At 44.0% G+C, this 14,468-nt stretch overlaps 1 protein-coding gene across 1 annotated transcript in view; it reads right to left on the bottom strand.

The window, feature by feature from the left end:
- Positions 1-14,468, bottom strand: part of LOC140426083 (calcium-activated chloride channel regulator 1-like) — an 82,661-nt gene that overhangs the window by 18,359 nt on the left and 49,834 nt on the right. The window contains exons 7-12 of the mRNA XM_072510423.1: positions 10,382-10,606; positions 10,113-10,290; positions 9,026-9,132; positions 8,717-8,938; positions 4,397-4,658; positions 782-949 (exon numbers count right to left, since the gene is read on the bottom strand). Coding sequence (XP_072366524.1) covers positions 782-949; positions 4,397-4,658; positions 8,717-8,938; positions 9,026-9,132; positions 10,113-10,290; positions 10,382-10,606 — 1,162 coding nt within the window. The remainder of the gene's footprint in view (positions 1-781; positions 950-4,396; positions 4,659-8,716; positions 8,939-9,025; positions 9,133-10,112; positions 10,291-10,381; positions 10,607-14,468) is intronic.

Raw genomic sequence — 14,468 nt, forward strand, 5'->3', positions numbered from 1 at the left:
GCTTTGACAAAGAGTCATCGGACTCGAAACGTCGGCTCTTTTCTCTCCCTACAGATGCTGCCAGACTTGCTGAGATTTTCCAGCATTTTCTCTTCCGTTTCAGATTCCAGCATCCACAGTAATTTACTTTTATTACTGGTACCATGTTAGAATACGCAAGGTGGTATTGTATAGAATTATTTAACATTGGGTTAGCATTGTTGTTTGGAATCTTAGAGAGATGACGGGGGTCTTGGCTGGAGGCTGGAGGGCCGCTGAGATCCCTGTGTCTCCTCTTCAAGAAGTCCAATGGGTCTTGGGCGCGATCGAACAGCCATGTCGTACCCGGCATGAATCGGAGCCGGCCGGTTATAGCGCCGGACAGTCCGAAATTGGGAAACCGATGAAAGATAGGGATCCTGGAAGGGGAAGCCTGAAAGGGGGCATGGGAAGGGCTGAAAAGGGGGCCCCTCAGTGATCCCATAGTGGGGTGCCAAAACATGGCAGTTATGGGGCAATGCTCATGTGTGTGGGGGGTGACATTGCCCATGGGTGAGTGCGTCTCCAACATTAGCCAACGCCATTATTTAACTTAGGGCTTAATATGGGTTGTTAGGATCGGTATGATTTCCTGCAATTAATTACGAGAAGGTTTATGCATTATGCAAAATATCTTCCCAGCTGCAGCTACAACTGACAGCACTCAATGCACACGGAGAACTTACACCTCAATAGTTCATCACAGTATAAAATCATACACCACTGCAATTGGCTTTCTGCACAATCTTCTTTGGCATTTTACCATTTTCCGTGTATCCTGGTATGTAAAAGGCACGTGCCCCTGTTCGGATTGCCTTCTTTGTAGCCCCGTCCTTTCCCTCTACACGCACTTTAAAGTTGTATCTTCCAATACCAGAAAACCTAAAGACCTTCTTGGTGTAGATACCATCATCCTTGACGACATCAGCGCCTACAAGCAGGAAAGGGTAAACATCTGGACACTGAGAGGAGAATGGAATAACAATACTGTGCTTGGGTTCATTCATTGATGACAAGTGCAAAATAGAATGATCAGGGAAGAGCTCATTTCAAATCCTAACATGCATATTTCACTGATGAATTACTGTAATTGTAGCATATTGATACACATTGCATAATTTATTGATGTAAATAACAATCTTAAGACTAATAATTGGGTTGTGCCATAATCCAGCCACAATAGTCACAATTCGTGACTTGCCCGTGTCAGGTTTGGTGAAGGTAGGCAACACGTAAATCCTGCGCTGTCACCTCAGTTACACACAGAACACAGGAGCGAGTGCCTGCTGCACTGCCTCTATGTTCAGCAGAGTGCCAAACAGTGCTGCAGCCACTCTTCCATTCTTAAAGGAGGTCTGTCCCTCTTAAAGGGAAATTGCATTGAGTTATGGCAGGCTGCTGTTGTATACTGTTGAAACACAGGTTATGGAATTCCAAGGCTGATAGAAAGCTCCAGGGTCACTCGGGTTTACACAAGTCAATGTAATGATAACAATAAAACTGTCAGTATCGAAAACAACATAAATCGAATAAAAGGTTTACTCAAACACCCATCACCTCCCAAACACCATCTTCCATCCAGTCCTGGACCCTCGGCTGGGTCCTCTGCTGACCAGTTGCCTAAAACGTGTCTGGGGAGAGCTGATGTAACTCCTCTGTTTATGTATCAGGTCAAAACTCTGAGCTGAGGTCCAGGAATGCATCACGTAAGGAAGTCTTTGTCACTCAACCCAACCGCATTCCTGATGTTAATGCTTTATTCGAGGCTGCATCTCCACAAACCTGTTCCAGAAAATGTTTGCCTCATGGCCGAACTTGGCCTAAGTTAGATCAGAAATCTGCAGGCAGCCTTGCCTACTAGACACAGCTCATCTGTCTTCATAGAACAGTGAATCCTTTGATAAACTGCGGCCAGTACCAGGGTAAGCCCATTTGTAATAAACTAAATATTCTGCACTTCAGTTATTATATTTTGGAGTTCCCCACACTGCAATAAAACTAACTTTTTGATTTACCAAGATTGCCCATAAAGTTATGTTTTTTAAACTTAATTATCCACCTATTTATAATAATCTGTATTATTGTCACAAGTAGGTTTACATTAACACTGCAGTGAAGTTACTGTGAAAATCCCCGAGTCGCCACACTCCGGCGCCGGTTCGGGTACACAGAGGGAGAATTCAGAATGTCGAAATTACCTAACTTTCAGACTGTGTCACCAAATCTCTTCCAAAATTATGCCATATCCCATCTTTAATTCCCATCTCACTATCAGCAAATTCACTGGAGTTCCATCCCTATTGTCTGTTTCAATGATCTGGAAAAATTAACTCACATCATAAAGCCTTACTGTGCTGTTAGACCTTACCTTGTTGACGTAGTTGTGTAATTAATAAGGATTGAGTCATCAAACTGTGCCATACATAAGCTTAATGATGAATTATTTTTATTTGTATGAATTACTGGAATGTTGTTCAGAAGTCTTTAAATTGGCATCTCTTTTGTCAAAATTCTGTAATGTGGCCTTAATGAAATAATGCACTGAAGTATTGTTGGGGAACATTTGCACATTTGGGCTCCAGTGAATCCAGCATTAGCAGCAAGCAGAAGCCAAAACCGCGATGCTGATTGGCTATCAGGATGGCCTAAGGGCTAGAATTGTAAGTAAAAGTAGAAGGTGACGTTAGTTTATTGTAGAAAAACCAAAGCACACTTCCTATTGGTCAAGGATTGTAAATGTTGGGTACAAGCTCAGGTTAGGTTGTTTTCAGAAAGCCAGAAGCACTTTTTCAATTGCAAACATTTGTTTAGAAGTTATTAGTTGTGGCGACTTGGGCTGAATATTGCAAAAGCTACTTGCGAAAAGGGTATAAAAATAGGTCACGTATCAGGGGTCTTGCCGGGGGACAGCATTTGTCAGAGAACAAATTTAGGAGTTATTACATGGCAGGCCGCTGGGTGGTGAGCATTTATTCGAGACATTGCCAGTCCACGGGTAATTGTCAAACGTTGGGGATTCTTGTAAGAATCCAGAAGTGACCTTTTTTTATTTGTTCTTGAGATGTGGGCGTCGCTGGCTGGGTCAGTATTTGTGGCCCATCCCTAGTTGCCGTTGAATTGAGTGGCGCGCTGGGCTATTTCGGGGGGAGGGAGGCGCAGTTAAGAGTCAGCCACATTGCTGTGGTTCTGGAATCAAATGTAGGACATACCAGGTAAGGAGGGCAGATTTCCTTCCCTGCAGGACATTAGTGAACCAGTTGGGATTTTACCACAATGAACAATGGTTTCAGGGTCATCATTAGACTTTTAATTCCATATTTTTGTTGTATTCAGATTTGACCATCTGCCCTGACGGGATTCGAACCCGGGACCCCACAGCATTACCCTGGGTCTCTGGATTACTAGTCCAGTGACAATACCAGTGACAATATCACTCCACTTTTGTGGGCAACATGGCAGCACAAGTGGCTAGCACTGTGGCTTCACAGCTCCAGGGTCCCAGGTTCGATTCCCCGCTGGGTCACTGTCTGTGTGGAGTCTGCACGTTCTCCCCATGTCTGCGTGGATTTCCTCTGGGTGGTCCGGTTTCCTCTCACAGTCCAAAGACATGCATCTTAGGTGGATTGGCATTGATGAATTGCCCTTAGTGACCAAAAAGGTTTCGATTGGTTATTGGTGGAAATGAGGGCTTAAGTGGGTCGGTGCAGACTCGATGGGCCCAATGGCCTCCTTCTGCACTGTATGTTCTATGTACACAACCACCTCCTATGAGAGTCACAGGTTTGCAGTAAGAATCAATTTTCTTATTAGTATCCAGCTTGAGGGCCTTAAGAAAAAAAGTGAACAATCTTTCTTAGGAAGTTGCTTTCAGCTAGAAAGAGAGAGAGAGAGCGAGAGAGAATAAAGCACTTAGCGAGTAGCTGTAAAACATGCAGCTCCAGCAGTTAAGGTAGGCTGGGAACATAGAGCTGAATTTTTAATGCTGAAAAAGGGTTTTACATGTATGTTATAAGTAGGTTGACTATGTTTAAACCTTGAAGAAGACCTGTCTCAAGAGACCAGGGTAAAGGAACGAATAAGAAAAGACCCGAGATGTCCGAGGATCCACGACCATGCCTTGACTAGTGACATTAGATTTGTATAATACAACTTACGAGCTTGCATTCCAAAATAAGTTATTATCCTTTTTTGTGGGTAAGGTTATTCCCCAGCCATAATTTTCTTATTCTGGTGTTTAGTCTAGGGTACAAATCCCTACAGTCCTTTTTTTGGAAGACATTTGATGTAGCAGAAGCTAAAATTGGAAAAAAATCCACATTTCAAATATTTACAATTTCAGTATATGTTCGATTTCACAGTGTTACATTGTGTATCCTACCTGTACCATCATCAGAAAGGCGCTCTTCAATTGGACGACCAGTGGGCCGTTCAATAATGGCTGTCACATTTGCAAACATGACTGGTGAAAATCCCTGACTGATTTCTGCATAGATTGTCCTTCCACCGTAAGAATCCTTTTCACTGATAAGCACCTTGACTGTTAACGGGGGAATCTTCTCATCTGCTGCTCGGGACATTACTGTGATAGTTATGATCTGGTCGCTACCAGGATTCAGGATGCTGTACTTCCAATGTCCTGCCTGGGAAACAAATATTCATTGTTAATTATAGGACAGATAGGGGTTCCCTGAACTTGTCAATGTTTTTTGGAGCAGCACAGTAGGCTTATATTAATACTGCAATGGAGTTACTGTGAAAATCCCCTCGTCGCCATACTGCAGCGCCTGTTTGGGTACACGGGTGGGAGAGTTCAGAATGTCCAATTCACACCTAACAAGCACGTCTTTCGGGAACAGTGGGAGGAAACCGGAGCACCCGGAGGAATCCCACGCAGACATGGAGAGAACCCCCGTGCAATAGCCAGGATGTGGGGCAGAACATAAATCAGGAGATTGAAAAGGCATATAAAAAAGGCAATATTACAGTAATCTTGGAGGACTTCAATATGCAGGTGGACTGGGAAAATCAGGTTGGTAGTGGATCCCAAGAAAAAGAATTTGTGGAATTGTGTGTCACTCTTCTGTTCTTAAAGGAAGTCTGTCCCCCTTAAAGGGAAAATGCATTGAATTATGTGAGGATGCTGTTGAATACTGTTCGCCAATTAAGTGTGTCTTAGAAGGTTTTTAGGATCAATATGTAGACAGTCTATATTGGACCTAGTACTAGGGAACGAGCCCGGCCAGGTCATCAAATTTGTAGTGGGAGAACATGTGGTAAACAGTGCCCACAATTCCGTAAGCTTTTGGATACTCATGGAAAAAGACGGGTGTTGTGCTAGGGTGAAGGTGCTAAATTGGGGGAAGGCTAACTACAACCAGATTAGGCAGGATTTGGAGGCTGGTGTTTGGGAGAGGCTGTTTGAGGGTAAATCCACATTTGGCATGTGGGAGACTTTTAAGGAGCAGTTGATGGGTGTGCAGGATAGGCATGTGCCGGTAAAAAGGAAGAACAGAATTTGGGATGACCAGAGAACTTAAGAATATTGTCAAAAAGAAAAAAGATGCATATGTGAGGTACAGGCAACTAAAAACCAGATGAAGCACTTGAAGAATAGAAGTAAAGTAGAAACAAGCTCAAGCAGGGAGTTAGGAGGGCAAAAAGGGGCCACAAAATGTTCTTGGCAGACAGGATTAAGGAGAATCCCAAGGCATTTTATACGTATATTAGGAACAAGAGGGTAGAAGGAGAAAGAGTTGGCCCACTCAAGGACAAACGAGGGAAATTATGTGTAGAACCAGAGGAAGTAGGTGAGGTCCATCATGTGTATTTGGCATCGGTAGTCACCAAGGAGAGGGACATGCTGATTGGTGGTGTCTCAGAGGGACGTGTAAACACTTTAGAATAGGTCATTATTACGAGGGAGGAAGTGTTAGGTGTTAAAAAGCATTAAGTTCGACAAATCCCCAGGGCCAGATGGCATCTATCCCGGATTGCTGAGAGAGACAAGAGATTAAATTGCTGGGCCTCTGACAAAAATCTTTGTGTCCTCATTGGCCACAGGTGAGATCTCAGAGGATTGGAGGATAGCCAAAGATGTACCATTAGTTAAGAAGGGTTGCAAGGAGAATCCAGGTAATTATAGGTCAGTGAGCTTGATGTCAGTGATAGGGAAATTGTTGGAAAAGTTACTCAGAGATTCGCAGAGATAGCGGGCGGAATTCTCTGTTAATGGGGCTATGTCCCCACGCCTGGGAGAAAACGGGCGCAAATCACTCTGGATGTTCCTGGAGAATCCTGTCCCTCTCTCTCGTGAATACTGAAACAAAACATTCATTTAGGGCCTCCCCTATCTCCTCAAACTCTAGGCAACCCTCTAGAGCTGTGCCAGATCCTTGCTTCCTCAAGCTTACATAAACTTCCTTCTTCCTCTTGACTAGAAGCTCCATTCTCTTGTCATCCAACACTCCTTCACCTTACCCTTCCTTCCTCGTCTCAGTGGAACAAAACTATCCAGCACTCGCAGCAAGTGCTCCTTAAACAACCCCCACATTACTGTTGTGCATTTCCCCAAGAACAACTGTTCCCACATTATGCTCCTCAGCTCCTGTCTAATAGCAGTGTAATTTCCCCTCCCCCAATTAAATACTTCCCATGCTGTCTGTTCCTATCCCTCTCCATGACTGTGGTAAAGGTCAAGGATTTGTGATCACTGTCACCGAAATGCTCTCCCACCGAGACATCTGACACCTGGCCTGGTTTGTTGCCAAGCACCAAATCCAATATGGCCTCCCCCCGAGTCAGCCTATCTACATATTGAGTCAGGAATCCTTCCTGTACACTCCTGACAAAATCTGCTCCATCCAAACCATTTGATCTAAGGAGGTTCCAGTCAATATTAGGGAAGTTGAAGTCACCCATGACAACAACTCTGTTACTTCTGCACCTTTCCAAGATCTGCTGCCCAATCTGTTCCTCCATCTCTCTGCTGCTATTGGGGGGTCCATATAAAATTCCCAATAAAGTGACTGCTCCTTTCTTGTTTCTGACTTCCACCCATACTGACTCAGTAGACAAACTCTCCTCAACCAACTCCTTTTCTGCAGCTGTGGTGCACTCCCTAATTAACAGTGCCACTCTCCCACCTCTTTTACCTCCCCTCCTATTCTTCTTAAAACATTTAAACCCCAGAACATCTAACAACCACTCCTGCCGCTGTGAATTCCATGTCTCCTTAATGGCCACAACATTGTAGTTCCAAGTACTGATCCATGCTCTAAGTTCATCTCCCTTATTCCTGACACTCGTTGCATTGAAACAGATAAGGGGATCAGGGGTTATGGGGAAAAGGCAGGAGAATATGGATGAAAAAAATATCAGCCATGATTGTATGGCGGAGCAGACTCGTTGGGCCGAGTGGCCTAATTCTACTCCTATGTCTTATGGTCTTATAGTAAATGAGCCTTCACCCTCAAAGGGATGAGACAATGCAGTAGACGCTATGGCACAGTTGTATAGCGCTCTGGGTAGACCACATCTAGAGCACTTTGTTTAGTTCTGACAATCAAACATCAGGAATGACATAATGATCTTGGTGAAGATACAAGTACAGATTCTCCAAAATGTGTCTGCAGCTAAAACGATTAACACATGAGGAAAGGTTACAAAGATTAAGGTAGTATTTATTTGAGTATGGAAGATTAGGGTGATCTAATTGGGATCTAATTAAGACAATTAAAAATTTGATCATGTGGTTAAACTCCACTGCGAGCATCTAGAACAAAGGAGATCAGTCATAAGGGAGTGAAACCCCTTCTTCAACAAGCAGTAATTGAATCCTGGAGTTCTCTGGGGCTAGGAGGCAAAGTAAACTTTCAAAACTAAGGTCGATTGATTTTTGGGAAGCAAGGAATTCGAGGGGTATGGAATCAAGCTGAGTAAATGGTGTTAAGATACAGGTCAGCCATAGTTTATTGAAATGGCACAACACGTTTAAGGAGCTGACGGTCTTTGTCTTTTCATATGCTATCCAGGCATCAGACCATAAGATCACAAGACAAAGGAGCAGAACTAGGCCAATCGGCCCATCGAGTCTGCTCCGCCATTCAATCATGGCTGATATTTTTCTCATCCCCATTCTCCTGCCTTCTCCCCATAACCCCGACCCCCTTATTAATCAAGAACCTATCAATCTCGATCTTACAGACACTCAGTGATTTGACTTCCACAGCAAAGTGTTCCACAGATTCACCACACTCTGGCTGAAGAAATTTCTCCTCATCTCGAGGAGCTATAGTTTGAAATTGTGTCCTCTGAGAAATATGCGTGCGCGAGAGTCAGGTGAACACAGGATTGAACTGTGATGCCACCGTGAGTTAAGTCCCAAGGCTGACATTCAGATTGAATGAACATTTCCCAATGCCCGGCCTTCTCACCAATTGATGGAAACAGAAGTCATACATTTCCCACCGTAGAAACGGCCAGGAAGACAACCCATTGGCTTCTTTCAATTTGCATCGTGGACTCAACTGGCCGATGACAGACAGCACATGAAGGACTGTTGTACGGAATGTGACCTTGTCAAAATCAAGGATAGATAGCAGCAGGAAAGCTGAACTTAGCACTACCAGACAAAAACAATTTGTTTGAGAGGAATTACATTGCAGAATGTAAAGAATAAAGAATGCATTTTGATCCATACCTGTGCGGTGCCATTAATGTTAAGACGGGCTGTGAGTAAAGTCTCACCTCTCACAAAGGCATCTTTGTTGTAAACCTTTCCACTGGGGTCAGCTACAAATATATCTGGGATCTGCTTCTCCCATGTAACTACAAAAAATGTATCATTCCCAACAGTCTTATCGATAGGCACTGTATCATTCATCCAATCTCCATCATAAATCATTGTTCCAAAGCTTTCAAGCTGGAATCAAACAAATAGAATTATTATATCTTACTGTTGGGTTGGCAAAGGAATAATTGGAAAGTCACTTTCTGAGCGTAATCCGACCTGAATAGACTGTTGACTAATGTCATCATTTCCTGATACTAATCCAGTGAAGGCATCGATTAATCCACTTGCATCCACGTTGCCAGTGGCTGCAAATTGTAACCCCCCTGAAGAATGGAAAGAGAAAAATATGTCATCAACATTGAAAAAACATGTGGTTAATGCCAATTTAAACTGCCTAATGAAAAACCGCTGTCAATTAAAGTATTCAATTTTTTTTTTGATAAATTTAGATTACCCAATTATTTTTACTCCAATTAAGGGGCAATTTAGCGTGGCCAATCCACCTAACCTGCACATCTTTAGGTTGTGGGGGTGAAACACAGGCAGACACGGGGAGAATGTGCAAACTCCACACGGGCAGTGACCCAGAGCCGGGATTCGGACCCGGGTCCTCAGTGCCGCAGATCCAGTGCTAACCACTGCGCCACATGCCACCCTTGACCCCGATCTTAACCCAGCCGTTCAGCATGAGCAATGAGTGTGGGGGTGAGGGAGAAGCTGTTAAAACGGCCATGCTGCCCACTGTGTTCACACTGTCAGTAATGTTAACAGGAATCTTGGAAAGTCAAGCGTGACATTTCAGAAATGTGGACACGTTTACTGCTTTTATTGCATACTTTTCAATCTTGTGTGATGTTGCGTACAATGAATTAAAAAATACACAGGGTGCAATCGCCTTCTTGTTTACTGTGTTTGTGACTAAAGCGAGACAGCACCAGAACCAAAGACAGGAACCCAATCTGTAGAAATGTAGATTTCTGGCTAACTATAACCAAGGCATGATGGAATACTTGGTCATAATTGTGGTGTACTGAAGATACTGCTGAGAGGGCAAGAACAGGTTGGTGGATCCCCTTTCCTGTGTATGCAGTGTCACTTCCTTACCTATATACATCTGTTTCCACACATTGTCACATGCAAGTCTTACTCGGAGAGTAGTTTTCGACAAATCCCACCAATCTCCTATCGGAGGTCGACCCAGTAATTGGAACGCAGTTTCTTATTTCAGCTGAGAAGTTGGCCAAATCATTTTAAACATCCAAATGTTTCCACTACAATGAAAGAGCCTTTCAGCGTTTATTACCTGTCATGCTTGACAGCTGTTCCAACGCTATGGCCGCACTTGGTCCTAATGCTATAGTGTGGACAACTGCCCCACTTTGTTTAACCTCGGCGAAGCAATTGCTTATTCCACCGTCCTCCCCATCAGTCAGCAAAACGATTTCATCACCGCCCGTGGCACCGTCGTCACCGCGAAGTACCTGCAAAACAGTTAGTTACTGTCAACACGGGAAAATGTAATAACAGCAAATAATGTGTTGTTGAAAGTTCCTCCAGCTTTTCAGATGTTACCTGGAATCCAGACCGAACACCGGCACAGATATTTGTTCCGCCTGAAGCTGATTTCGGTAGCAGTCGGACAAGTTCTTTCCTCACATCATCATTATCAATCAATTTCAAATTTGCTTGAATACTGGCACCACTGCTAAAAGTGACAATCCCAACTTTCGATTGCACTTCAACGATCTGCAGTAAGAATATCTCTGCTGCTTGTCGGAGTCTGTTAATACGATTCTCCTATTTAATAGAAATAAGACAATTCAATTGCTATGTTCTGCGCTCTCAGGACAAAGGAACTTGAAGTTGTAGCATGTTTGATTCAACGCAAATAACACCAATGTGTTGAACAGTGGCTAACTCTACAAAAGCTTGATCTGGACAGGGGAAAGCCTGCCGATGACATCACAAACTATACACATGACTAGGTTCTTGAAGTGACCACGAAAGAATACAACCCCAAATATATAAGACCATAAGACATAGGAGCAGAATTAGGCCACTCGGCCCATCGAGTCTGCTCCGCCATTCAATCATGGCTGATATTTTCTCATCCCCATTCTCCTGCCTTCTCCCCATAACCCCCTGATCCCCTTATTAATCAAGAACCTATCTATCTCTGTCTCAAAGGCATTCAGTGATTTGGCCTCCACAGCCTTCTGCGGCAAAGAGTACCACAGATTCACCACCCTCTGGCTGAAGAAATTCCTCCTCAACTCTGTTTTAAATGATGAAATGAAATGAAAATCGCTTATTGTCACAAGTAGGCTTCAAATGAAGTTACTGTGAAAAGCCCCTAGTCGCCACATTCCAGCGCCTGTTCGGGGAGGCTGTTACGGGAATTGAACCTTGCTGCTGGCCTGCCTTAGTCTGCTTTCAAAGCCAGCGATTTAGCCCTGTGCTAAACAGCCCCTTTCGAGGATCGTTCCTTTAGTCTGAGATGGTGTCCTCTGGTTCGAGCTTTTCCAACAAGGGGAAACACCCTCTCCACGTCCACTCTATCCAGGCCTCGCAGTATCCTGTAAGTTTCAATAAGATCTCCCCTCTTCCTCCGAAACTCCAATGAGTACAGACCCAGAGTCCTCAACCGTTCCTCATACGACAAGTTCTTCATTCCAGGGATCATTCATGTGAACTTCCTCTTGTCATAATATCCACTCATGTATATAATGAGATGCAGACAGGCAGTGATTGACACACAGGATGACCAGTAAGCACACAGCACAGTGCAGCGAATCACCAGACAGGACACTACCACTATAAAGCCAGACCGCACTCGGTTTCCTGCTCTCTCGGGACCCAGCCACTGAGACAGTCAGAGTCCACGAGCTAGCAAGTACAAACACCATGCGGTAGCTAGTAAGTCTGGTCAGGCGACTAAAAAGTCTCCAGTCAGTTCAGTATAGTGTCGACCCACAGCTGAATATGTATATCAGTTCTATCGTTGAATAAAACAGTGTTGGATCTTCTCCAATGTTAGATGTCTGTTTCTAGCTTCACTGCATTGAGTGTAGTCCACACCTCTGACCCTTTCCAAGGCCAACACATCCTTCCTTTGATACGGGGCCCAAAACTGCTCATAATACTCCAAATGAGGTCTGACCAGAGCCTTATACAGCCTCAGAAGTACATCCCTGGTCTTGTATTCTCGTCCTCTTGACATGAATGCTAACATTGCATTTGCCTTCTTAACTGCGGACTGAACCTGCACGTTAACCTTAAGAGATTCGTGAACAAGGACTCCCAATTCCCTTTGTGCTTCTGGTTTCCTACGCATTTCCCCATTTAGAAAATAATCTATGCCTAAATTCCTCCTTCCAAAGTGCATAACCTCATATTTTTCCACATAGTATTTAATCTGCCACTTCATTGCCCACTCTCCTAGCTTGTCCAAATCCTTCTGCAGCCCCCCTGCTTCCTCAATACTACCTGTCCCTCTCCAGATCTTTGTATCATCTGCAAACGTAGCAACAGTGCCTTCAGTTCCTTCTTCCAGATCATTAATGTATATTGTGAAAAGTTGTGGTCTCAGCACAGACCCCTGAGGCACACCACTATTCACCGGCTGCCATCCTGAAAAAGACTCATTTATCCGCACTCTCTGCCTTCTGCCAGTCATGCAATCCTCTATCCATGTCAGGATCTTACCCTTAACACCATGGGCTCTTAACTTATTTAACAGTCTCCTATGCGGCACCTTGTCAAAGTCCTTCTGGAAATCTAAATAAATCACATCCACTGCTTAACCTTTGTCTAACTTCCTTGTAGCCTCCTCAAAGAACTCTGACAGATTTGTCAGGCATGACCTCCCTTAGACAAAGCCGTGCTGACTGAGTCCTATTTTACCATGCACTTCCAAGTACTTCTCGATCTCATCTTTAATAACAGACTCTAAAATCTTACCAACAATCAAAGTCAGGCTAACCGGCCTATAATTTCCCATCTTCTGCCTCCCTCCCTTCTTAAACAACAGTGTTACATTAGCAACTTTCCAGTCCTCTGGGACACTTCCTGCTTCCAGGGATTCATAAAAAATCGGAACCAATACCTCCACAATTTCCTCAGCTATCTCTTTTAGGATTCTGGGGTGCAGACCATCCAGTCCAGGTGACTTATCCACCTTCAGACCTATCAGTTTCCCCAGAACCTTCTCCACTCACATCTGCCCCCTGATTCTCCTGGAGCTCTGGCATCCCACTGGTGTCTTCCACCACGAAGACTGATGCAAAGTAACTATTCAGTTCGTCTGCCATTTCTTTGTTCCCTATTATAACTTCTCCAGTGGTCCAATGTCTATTTTTGCCTCTCTCTTACCTTTTATATATTGAAAGAAACTCTTCCTATCTTCTTTTAAATCACTAGCTAACTTGCACTCATACTTCGTTTTCTCTCCCCTTATTGCTTTTTTAGTTGTCCTCTGCTCGCTTTTAAATGACTCCCAATCCTCTGGCTTCCCACTAACACTCGCCACTTTGTATGCTTTTTCTTTTGCTTTTATGCTGTCCTTGACTTCCCTCGTCGACCATGGATGCCTCGCCCTCCCCTTAGCATGTTTCCTCCTCCTTGGGGAATTTCCGTTGTGCCTCCCGAATAACTCCCAAAAACTCCTACCATTGCTATTCCACTGTCTTCCCTGCTAGGCTCCTTTTCCGAACAACTCTGGCCAGGTCCTCCCTCATGTCTTTGTAGTTACCCTTATTTAATTGTAATACCGTTACATCTGACTCCAGTTTCTCCCTCTCAAACTGCAGGGTAAATTCTATCATATTGTAGTCACTACTCCCTAAAGTTACCTTCACCTTAAGATCCCTGATCAAGTCTGCCTCATTACACATCACCAAATCCAGAATTGCCTGTTCCCTCGTGGGCTCTACCACAAGCTGCTCCAAAAGACCATCTTTTAAACCATTCCTCAAATTCCTTTTTCCCAGTCCACACGCATATTGAAGTCTCCCAAGATTATTGTGATATTGTCTTTTTTACATGCTTTCTCTATCTCCTGATTTATTTTCTGCCCCGCATCCTGACTACTGCTAGGGGGGCTGTACATAACACCATCAGGGTATTTTTACCTTTGCGATTCATCAACTCTACCCACAAAGATTCTATGCCTTCTGATTCTATATCGCTCCTAGCTATCAATTTAACTTAATTCCTTGCTAACAATGCAACCCCGCCCCCTTTGCCCATCTCCCTGTCCTTTCGATAGGACACATATCCTTGTACATTTAGATCCCAGCCCTGATCCCTTTGCAGCCACGTCTCTGTGATGCCCACAGCATCATACCGGCCAATTTCAATGTGCGCAACAAGGTCATTTACCTTGTTCCGTATACTGCGCACATTAAGGTACAATACCCTCAGTCCTGCATTGACCACCTCCATTCTCACACAGTCACCTTTTTTGCTCTGCCTGAAGGTGATAAGAACATAAGAACTAGGAGCAGGAGTAGGCCATCTGGCCCCTCGAGCCTGCTCCACCATTCAATGAGATCATGGCTGATCTTTTGTGGACTCAGCTCCACTTTCCGGCCCGAACACCATAACCCTTAATCCCTTTATTCTTCAAAAAACTATCTATCTTTATCTTAAAAACATTTAA

Source organism: Scyliorhinus torazame, chromosome 7 (assembly GCF_047496885.1).
Source record: "Scyliorhinus torazame isolate Kashiwa2021f chromosome 7, sScyTor2.1, whole genome shotgun sequence".
NCBI classification, from domain to species: domain Eukaryota; kingdom Metazoa; phylum Chordata; class Chondrichthyes; order Carcharhiniformes; family Scyliorhinidae; genus Scyliorhinus; species Scyliorhinus torazame.